General features: G+C 37.5%; 1 protein-coding gene across 1 annotated transcript in view; it reads left to right on the top strand.

Annotated features, from left to right (window-relative positions):
• The first annotated feature begins 4,298 nt into the window (after positions 1–4,298).
• The window catches only part of plekhs1 (pleckstrin homology domain containing S1), a 29,527-nt gene continuing 22,810 nt past the window's right edge, over positions 4,299–11,015 (top strand). The window contains exons 1-4 of the mRNA XM_008114734.3: positions 4,299–5,193; positions 5,418–5,494; positions 5,600–5,706; positions 7,693–7,827. Coding sequence (XP_008112941.2) covers positions 5,166–5,193; positions 5,418–5,494; positions 5,600–5,706; positions 7,693–7,827 — 347 coding nt within the window. The 5' untranslated portion in view covers positions 4,299–5,165. The remainder of the gene's footprint in view (positions 5,194–5,417; positions 5,495–5,599; positions 5,707–7,692; positions 7,828–11,015) is intronic.

Below are 11,015 nucleotides of genomic sequence, written 5' to 3'. Positions count from 1 at the left end.
ACCTAGTAGAGGTTTTGCTGAATTGCTAAATATAAGGCCTCCCCCAAAAGTAAGACCTAGCAAAGTTTTTGTTTGGAAGCATGCCTGCCAAACAGAACATCAAAATATGCAGGATCAGTAAATCTACCTACCATAGAGTGTTGTACATGGAAATAATGGTAGTAAGAAGAAATTTTGATAGGATTCACAGTTTGTCTGGTTATGCTGGTTTGTGATGACAACTACTGTACAGTATATAATAAATGTTCATTTTTTTGTTCAACAATAAATGTGAATTCTTTTTTATGTAAAAATAAGACATCTCCTGAAAATAAGACCTAGAGCATCTTTGGGAGCAAAAATAAATATAAGACACTGTCTTATTTTCGGGGAAACACGGTCATCCACAACTGGTTTCAACTACCTATAGTCTTCTTCTGGTGGTAGGATCTGAGAGTATTGGGTAACATTAATACAATTGTACAAGTGTTTTCTGGCCTAGTAAAATTGGCTAATATGAAAACATCCTACAGTACTTACTTTTGTTATGTAGTTCAAACAATTCAAGAATGTAAACAATGAAGAGTAACAAATTTGTAACCATTTATCTGATATTTACATTCATTTATTGTACATAATACAATATTTAATGATATATAATACATTGAATTTATTTTCTGAAATAGCATCTTCCAGATACAGTACCTTATTCTGTGACTACAAAGTGATAAAAAAAGGCATAAAGACTGAAACTGCATCAGGGATCATTGTTCAAATTAAAATTATCCAAACTATGTTTAAATCTTTATATACCACTTTATATACCTTCCTTAAAGTATTTCAATTTCATTTTAGTTAAGTTGGTCTGCTGTTACTGATGTTATTTGGATGAGAATCTACAAAGCATCTTGTCCAGGTACAACTGAAATTTCATATTTAAATCTGTTCATGTGTCAATTTGTTTGCTACAGTTATAGTATACTAGTGTAGCTGGAACCAAGATTTGTATGTTATCCTACCCACAAAATATGAATAGGGTTTTATTGCATATTTCTTCAGCCCACTTTGTGTTGAGAAGTAACCCACGTGGACTTCAATAGAAGTTACTGCCAAGTAGGTGCATATATGATTGCAAGCTTAGGGGATCACTTCAGCCCAAATTCTGACTATTATTATAATGTCTGTCCTGAATACATGTGATATCAGGTATTGGTGGTCTTACTTCAACACTAAAATGATTGTACAGCTTGGAAACATCTACCAGCCTCATTTTTTTTTTTGCATCTTTCTAAGTCATATCTACTCGTAAATTTTCTTCCCATCCATGTATCATGTCTGTAGATATTGTTCTTATAGTTCCTTGCCCCAGAAAACTCTGTTAAATTCATCGGGTCGCCATAAAGCAACAAGCACATATGCACACTTATCTAATCTAATTCCAAGGAATTACATGGAGAGGGAATATATAATGATGTGTGTCATGGAAAACAGGAGAACCATTCTTTAGTTTGCCCCTCACTGGCATTGCCTAAAGATATTTATTTATTATTTATTTACAGTATTTATATTCCGCCCTTCTCACTCCAAAGGGGACTCAGGGCGGATCACATTACACATATAAGGAAAACATTCAATGCCTTTAACATAGAACAAAGACAAGACAAACATAGGCTCCGAGCTGGCCTCGAACTCATGACCTCTTGGTCAGAGTAATTTGTTGCAGCTGGCTGGCTGCTCACCAGCCTGCGCCACAGCCCGGGCCCAAGATATCTATGGGCAGACCATATACATGTCCATTGTACCATGTAATATAAACATGGGTTGTTAGTGTATTCAAGATTTTTCTTGTTTGTACAGTAAATATTTAATCTACATTATTACTTAAAATACTGAATAAGAAGGGGAATTACAGCAAAATTTCCCAGGTTAGTAGAAAGGAAATGCCTTTTCCTATTTACCACCAATGAGCACTCCAAAGTTGTGAATCAATACACTCACAAAATCTGTGCTTCTATTATATATATATATATATATATATATATATATATATATATATATATATATAGGTATCAGGAGCAACTTGAGAAACTGCAAGTTGCTTCTAGTGTGAAAGAATTGGCCGTCTACAAGGACGTTGCCCAGGGGACTCCTGGATGTTTGATGTTTTTACCATCCTTGTGGGAAGTTTATCTCATGTCCCCACATGGGGAACTGGAGCCAACAGAGGGAGCTCATCCATGCTCTCCCTGGATTCGAACCAGCAGCCTTCAGGTCAGCAACCCAATCTTCAAGTCAGCAATCCTGCCGGCACAAGGGTTAACCCATTGCACCACCAGAGGCTTCTATTGAAGTGAGTACAAAACCAAGAATGCAAGAAGAGCTCCCTTTGGCCAGGCTACATAATGGCTTATCAGATTCCTGTGGGAAGCTAAGGATGAGCAAATCAAGGCAGTTGTTGGAGGAAGATGTTAGAGAATCATAGAATCATAGAATCGTAGAATAGTAGAGTTGGAAGAGACCTCATGGGCCATCCAGTCCAACCCCCTGCCAAGAAGCAGGAAATCGCATTCAAAGCACCCCCGACAGATGGCCATCCAGCCTCTGCTTAAAAGCCTCCAAAGAAGGAGCCTCCACCACAGTCCGGGGGAGAGAGTTCCACTGTCGAACAGCTCTCACAGTGAGGAAGTTCTTCCTGATGTTCAGGTGGAATCTCCTTTCCTGTAGTTTGAAGCCATTGTTCCGCCTCCTAGTCTGCAGGGCAGCAGAAAGCAAGCGTGCTCCCTCCTCCCTATGACTTCCCTTCACGTATTTGTACATGGCTATCATGTCTCTTCTTAGCCTTCTCTTCTGCGGGCTAAACATTTTAGAATAGCCCCATTCTCAAGGTGTTGCCAATGCTATATTGCACTTTGTCCATTTCAACTGTTAAATTACCTTCCCCATTTCGGCCCATTTCGGCACATGTTGCACGTTGACTGGGTTCTATGAATTAGTCTCCAGTGTTAATATTGTATGTTTTATGTTGATTTTAACAATTGTTTTTACTGTAATTGATGTTTTTATTGGATAACTGTTTTATTGCTGTGTTTTGATATTTGATTGTTTTATCGGGCAAGGCCCCATGTAAGCCGCCCCGAGTCCCTTCGGGGAGATGGGGCGAGGTATAAAAATAAAGTTATTATTATATTATTATTATAAACATGCCCAGTTCTTTAAGCCGCTCCTCATGGGGCTTGTTCTCCAGACCTTTGATCATTTTAGTTGCCCTCCTCTGGACGTTTTCCAGCTTGTCAACATCTCCCTTCAACTGCGGTGCCCAGAATTGGACACAGTATTCCAGGTGTGGTCTGACCAAGGCAGAATAGAGGGGTAGCATGACTTCCCTGGATCTAGACACTATACCCCTATTGATGCAGGCCAAAATCACGTTGGCTTTTTTAGCAGCCGCATCACATTGCTAGCTCATGTTTAACTTGTTGTCCACAAGGATTCCAAGATCTTTTTCACATGTACTGCTGTCTAGCCAGGCGTCCCCCATTCTGTATCTTTGCATTCCATTTTTTCTGCTGAAGTGGAGTATCTTGCATTTGTCCCTGTTGAACTTCATTTTGTTAGTTTCGGCCCATCTCTCTAGTCTGTTAAGATCGTTTTGAATTCTGCTCCTTTCTTCTGGAGTGTTGGCTATCCCTCCCAGTTTGGTGTCATCTGCAAACTTGATGAAAGTTGAAGAAACTTGAAGAAAGCTCCATGCTCTGCGTAGAATCCTGTAAACTAAAATGCTTCTCTAGTGTTGAAGAAAGATAACAATCCAAGCACCTTTTCTGCATATAATGGGAAGAGGAAAGAAAATATTCTAGATTACCCTGTGGGAGGTAGGATATTAGTGGAACAGTACTTTTCTTATGCAGAAATTCTGCCAGCATTTTGGATTGTGTTTGATTACCCTGTTTCCCCGAAAATAAGATATCCCTTGAAAATAAGACCTAGTAGAGGTTTTGCTGAATTGCTAAACATAAGGCCTCCCTTGAAAGTGAGACCTAGCAAAGTTTTTGTTTGGAAGCATGTCCACCGAACAGAACACCAGAGCATGCAGGATTGGTAAATGTACGTACGTACCATAGATTGTTGTAGATGGAAATAATGGTAGTAACAAGAAATTCTTGATAAGATTCACAGTTTGTCTGGTTATGCTGGTTTGTGATGACAACTACTGTACACTATATAATAAATGTTCATTTTTTGGTTCAACAATAAATGTGAATTTTTCTTCATGGAAAAATAAGACATCCCCTGAAAATAAGACCTAGCGCATCTTTGTGAGCAAAAAATAATATAAGACACTGTCTTATTTTCAGGGAAACACGGTTTTATAGTTATAGCTAGAGACTGCTGAAAATAAATAAAAATGTTGCTGGACTTTCAAGTATTAGGAACTAACCCTAGATCCTGCACACACCTTTGTTCACACTTTTCTCCCACACTTCCTTCCCTTATCAACATCTTCTGAATTCTGTCCTGTTTGGAAATAAAAATCATTTTTAAAGAACAAGCAATGGTTAAAAAAATATCTCTGTATTTTATTGTCAATGTTAATTGTCATGACATTTTTCTTTTGGTGGCAAGGGGCAGAGAGAAGAACCAATTGTATTGCAAGCGGCATATCATTTATTGCCACTTCTTTCAAAAACATATTTTCGATATTGCTCATCCAATCTTAATGCTTCATGGTTGATTGGGTTTTTTTTTAGTATGCTAAGTTCCTGGAATGCGGTCCCCTTTTCCTTTCTTATCCAGTGCATTTATGATAGCAATTATTCTTGTAGGAAAACAGTGTTGTAGAAGTAAAATTCTGATGTTTTTAATATGGTTCATGCAAACTATAAATGGGTTTTTAAAACAACTTTGTTTTGGCAAATCAAATAAGTATACATTCATGATCTTATTTGGCCAGTCTTGTTAAAAAGTTGGTCGTTATCCAATATTGGTCATTATCCAGTGAAACGTTGCTTGGTTACAGCTTCTGTTTATCTCAGATTACAGAAACTTACTTTGTGATCATTCACGGAAAAGACAAGGTGTGGTTTCTACAAAGTCCTAGATTGTGACAATGTTGAAAAATAAATATCAAGCCAGAGTCTTTGACCCATGCTGTCTGTTTTCTTTGTCAGGTTGAAGTAATACACAAAATGGATTCTTCAAGATCATCTTCCATAGGTACAAAACTGAATGATATCAAACCCATAACTGTTTGCTTTGCATTTTCATGTTGGGGGTTAATCAATATGGAGAAATATGATTCAGGGTGAATCATAGAATTATAGAGTTGGAAGAGACTCATGGACCATGCAGTCCAACCCCCTGCCAAGAAGCAGAAAAAATGCATTCAAATCTTCTGGGTTTTTAAAAATGGAATTATAGCTATTTTTTTCTTTTGCCAGGAAGTGATGATTATGAAAATGTCTGCAAGCAAGGCTTCTTCAGAAAATCTCCCCCAGTCCATCTTTTCACGAATCAGGTATAATTAGCAAAATGATTATCTTCAGCAATCCCGTTAAGAATATCTATTTTATTTTTTTTGTTCCATTGGGTTTGAAAACACTATCTTTCTTTCTGTCTACAGACATCCTGGAAAAAACGATACTTTATCCTTTCCAAGTCAATCAAGAATGGTTATGTCCTGAGGTATTTCAAAGAACAACAGTTAAAGGGCTGCATTGAAATTAATGAGTATGTATCGAATAGTTTCTTTTAACCAAGGCACTAATTATTTGAAATATGAATTCCCTCTTATACTAAAAATGAAGTTCTGCCTTCATTTTACACTAGGCTGTATGTTAAATTTAAATTTTCATTTAAGTCACTTTAGACTTAGAATTTTATGGTCTTGCAGAGTTCTTCCCACATCACCAGCTAGACAGTGACATCTGCAATGCGAGGGCAATGGGAGGCATTGGGCAACCACGGATTCACCACAATGCATGGTGAATCTCAACCTTAATGTGATATGGTCCATAGAGTCTATCACAGAAACAAACAATTTCTTAAACCCCCAATGCAAATAAAATCACACATAAATATTATTAACATTGATGGTTTGGAGCTACAATTAATTGTCCAATGAAATCAAATGGTAAGAGGTTCAGGGCAAATAAAACCAAACCTTTCTTTACACAGCAGATATACAAACTCTAGAACAGGGGTCCTCAAACTTTTAAAGCAAAGGGCCAGTCTACAATCCTTCAGACTATGGAGGGGCCGAATTATCATTTGAAAAAAAAATACGAACAAATTCCTACCCTGTTTCCCCGAAAATAAGACAGCCCCAAAAAATAAGATCTAGCAGAGGTTTTGCTGAATTGCTAAATATAAGGCCTCCCCCGAAAGTAAGCCCTAACAAAGTTTTTGTTTGGAAGCATGCTCAGCGCCCACCAAACAAAACACCAGAGCATGCAGGATTGGTAAATGTACATACAAGTTGCACATGGAAATAATGGTAATAACAAGAAATTCTTGACAGGAGTCACAGTTTGTCTGGTTTGGTTATGTTGATTTGTGATGAAAACTACCATACAGTATATAAAAAATGTTCATTTTTTTTTGTTCAACAATAAATGTGAATTCTTCTTCATGGCAAAATAAGGCATCTCCTGAAAATAAAACCTAGCACATCTTTGAGAGTAAAAAATAATATAAGACCCTGTCTTATTTTCGGGGAAACACGGTATGCACGCTGCACATGTCTTATTTGTAGTGCAAAACAACAACAACAATGAAAGAACAATACAATATTTAAAAATGAAAACAATCTTAACCAACATAAACCTATCAGGATTTCAATGGAAAGTGTGGGCCTGCTACTGGCCAATGAGATAGTCAAGTTAATTAGGATTGTTGTTGTCGTTGTTGTTGTGTGCCTTCAAGTCATTTCAGAATTTGGGTGAGCCTAAGTCTAAAATTAATTATTTATTTACTTACTACATTTATTTACTACATTTATATCCCACCCTTCTTACCCCGAAGGGGACTCAGAGCGGCTGTATGTACATACAATATATTATATTATTAGCATAACAAAATATTAGCATTATACATTACTATATTGAACTATACCACTATACTGTAATACTATATGTAATATATAACATATAATTAATATTATTATATGGTATTATTATTAGTATTATATTGTATAACATTATAATATTTTTATCAATATTATATGTATATACAATATATTATATTATTAAAACTGATATAAAAATATATTCTAAAACTGAGGGCGGGGGCCAGGTAAATGACCTTGGAGGGCTGCATCCGGCCCCCGGGCCTTAGTTTGGGGACCACTGCTCTAGAATTTGCAACCCCAAACATAGATGGGCAAAGATATGGGTGCCTTCAAAGATGAATTATACAAATTTATGAAATTGGCTGCTGATCCTAATGGCTATGTATTAACTCCAGACTCAGTATCAGAAGTAATATGCCACAGTATACTAGTTGCTGGGGGACATGGGTGGACACTTTGAGTGAATTCATGCCTTGCTTACAGTTTCTCATAAGTAACTGGTTGGCCACCATTTGAACAGAATACTAGGCTAGATAGAATGTTATATTTTACTAAAATTCACATTGGTAAATATTTCTTCAAAAATAGGACATGGATGGTCCACAGTACCTTTTATGAACTTTTACAAATATATATTTTTCTAACAGAACTTCAAAAATTGAAATTGGCATAGCTGATTGTGAGAAAATGGCAATGGTGAGGAAGATGTTTAAATGCGTGCCCACAGAAGTGATGACCATCAGAACAGGGAGCAGAGATTTCTACCTTATTGGAACAGACAGGTAAGGACATCATTCTTCTAAGAATCATGGGTAGAATTTTCAAATTTGCAAGAATACTACGACTTTGAAACATGGCCTTATATTTAAGCTGCCACTGCAAATTATCTGGGTAAAGAGAGAGAACTGTTTTCTTGTTCTATGACTTTATGTCATCTTATTCAAATTACAGATTAGGAAGTACAGCTGTGGATGAAATAAAAGCAGGAGGTGTTTTAGTTTGCAATGGCAATTGATATGCTTCACTTCAGACCTGCTGCAAGCAGTCCATACAATGTACAGCCAGTTCTGCAACAGAAGTGTTTAATTCTTCAGAAGTCACTCCAAAACTTCCAGGAAACTCAGGCATGACCTCCAGTGTTTTTGATACATGGACAGCTGGGTTGGCCTGGATTCTGGAAATCCAGTGTCCGCACATCAAAAAGCCCCACCACTGATTCACAAGGAGAAGCAGCTCCCTGGCAGAGCCTTTCTAGTAACTTTGCTTCCAGTGATCATGCAGGGGACTTTAAATTTCTGTTGGAGAACTGCTTCTGGCCAGTTAAATTGGTGGTGGCACCCAGGAGGACAGGGCAGTGGTGCTGTTGTACTTTTGGCTCAGCCACATGAATTGCAAATTGTCTTTGGGATACACCACAGATAATCCACATATATCAGATGTTTTCACACTGATATATGTGGATTATCTGTGGTGTATCCAGGGCAGATGAGTCCAAAAAAAATTGCCTGTTATAGATACAACCTTAGTTAAACTAAAAGTTCTCTAAGGTTAAACATGAAACCTGGGTTCATCAAGGACTAATAATTTCATTAGAGCAAGAGCATTCAAAGACTGACTGTAGTCCACTTTATCAGAAACATGAAGAGTTGTGCAGGAACTGACTATTATTTCAGGTTCATTGGTTGGTTTGATGGTTGCTTTTATATTTTTTTATAATGTTGTTTTATAATGTTGATTGGGCTCGTCCCCATGTAAGCCACCCCAAGTCCCTTCGGGGAGATGAGGTGGGGTACAAAAATAAAGTAGTTGTAGTAGTTGTAGTAGTTATCTAAGGTATATACAGCATAGTTAAGTAGACAGAAATGTCAGAGAAGTCAAAGGGAAGTTCAAGAAGCAGACAGTGCTGACTGTGACACTACATTAACCCTTTTCAACAGCCTTATTTGACATTATCCCAGGAGCAAAGGACATTCTAACCACAAGGGGCAGGGGGAAGTGTCGGGGTGGGATGCGGGGAGAGCGGGGGAGAATCGTCTTCTAAGTATGGAGTTCAGTAGCCTTCCATTTCCAGAGGAAACAGAGAATTCAACAATAGTTCCCGTCCCACTTAAAATCCACCAGTTCCCATCCCACCTTAAATACCCAGTTTCAGCCATTTCTATGTTCAGGGAGAGCAATGGAGTCCATTCCTTCTCTGCACAAGTCTCAATTTCTATACACTTCATTTCTAAAGACTGTCTTTCTGTACACTAAAGTGTATAGAAAACATTATTATGTTCTATACTAAAGTGTATAGTAAGACTAAATCCACCAGAAGCAGTCTTGTGTTGTTTGATGGGTTCTGTGAGACTGCGTCATTAAAATGAAGAGAAATGATAAGAAGGTGATTCCACCTCGCCTTTTGTGGGATGAGATCTGGGATAAATATTAGTTGGTGTTTGTTTTGAGTAGACGCAACTACGGCAATGTAGTTGACTTGATACAGATCCTTGGGACGAAGACCTTAGTTTACCCATGTTATTCAATTTCATCAACTAACCTGTGTAATTGCCATGATTCTTATAAGAAATCATGGGATTTATAGTTTGTTGAGGTTTCACTGCTAGATTTCCCTAGTCCAAGGGAGTGTAGTAAAGTCTAAGCACCTTTTCAAACTACAAATTACAAGAGCTATGGCACTTAAAAGCAATATCAAACACTTGTGTCTTCTGCAAATTCTCGGAAAAGTCATTTTTGGAGATTGCAAACTTATACAGTAGTTTCAAAAAACCGCACCCCTTTCTGAGCTCTGTCTCAGCCCCTCCCTTAGCTTGTATAATTATGAGTAAGAAGATCAACTACTCCTTGAAAAAAAGATTATACAAATCTTGTTAAGCATCTTTACCGAAAATTTGCCTCTTCTTTCCTTCTGCTATTCAACAAACAATGGCATTGAAAAACAAAACAAGTCTGATCTCAAATCAAACAAATGCTCATTGGTAGATTCTTCCACCCCTTAATTGAGTGCCAGTTTCCTCAGTAGTTACTGGGATTTGTTTTAGAATCGGTTTTATATACAGTACGGCCAATTTTAAATAAGGACTTGTAAACAAATAGTAGGAAATCAGATCAATTGGAAGATTTTTCCCTTTTCTTCCACTCCCAGAAAGTGATTTATGTCATTTTTAAGGATACTATGTGAATTTTAATTCTGTCCTGCAGCCTGAAAAAAATCCTGCAAGAGTCCAGAGCTTTCATGCCAACAAAGCTCTGGATTTTCAATGGTGCATCTACACCATAGAATAAATGCAATTTGATATTGCTTTAACTGCCATGGTTTAATGCTATGGAATCAGGGGAGTTGTAGTTTGGTGAAGTACCAGCAATATTTGGCCAAGAAGGCTAAAGACGTTGTAAAAGAGGTATAGTTTTACAAGATATTTGGCCTTCTCAGCCATATAGTGCTGGTGCCTCATCAAACTACAACTCCCCTGAATCCATAGTATTGTGCCATGAGAGAGCAGTGTCAAGGTTGTATATATCTGAATTAGCTCTGTGTATCATGCAACCACCACGGAGCTAATTCACCGCACCCACCCCATTTAGGGTTAAGTGTCCATGTAGTTGTACCCCCAGTCTCCATAGGAGCAGAAAACAAGCCTTCTCCAATAGGACCTTCTTTCAAATATTTAAACTTGGCTATCATGTTACCTCTTAAACTTCTCTTCGGAAGTTATACATACCCAACTCCCAAAGCCACCTCTCATAGGACATGGCTTCCTAGAGGGCTGAAGCTTCTCTGCTACTATTTTAGATGTTCAATGAACAGAGAGCAAGCAATATCATTTGGGGTCAGAGACTGGACAAGTTACTTTTAACACTGATGTTTCCAGAAGTTAAAACTTACAATCTCTCAAAGTTTTCTTTTCCAAATTATACTTAGGATGTAAGGAAGTAGGATATCTTCAGAAATTTCTGATTATTTTGAAAG

The sequence above is a fragment of the Anolis carolinensis genome, chromosome 3, assembly GCF_035594765.1.
Source record: "Anolis carolinensis isolate JA03-04 chromosome 3, rAnoCar3.1.pri, whole genome shotgun sequence".
In the NCBI taxonomy this organism is placed as follows: Eukaryota; Metazoa; Chordata; class Lepidosauria; order Squamata; family Dactyloidae; genus Anolis; species Anolis carolinensis.
The sequence above is the reverse complement of the archived record's forward strand: the minus strand, read 5'-3'. Positions and strand labels throughout refer to the sequence as shown.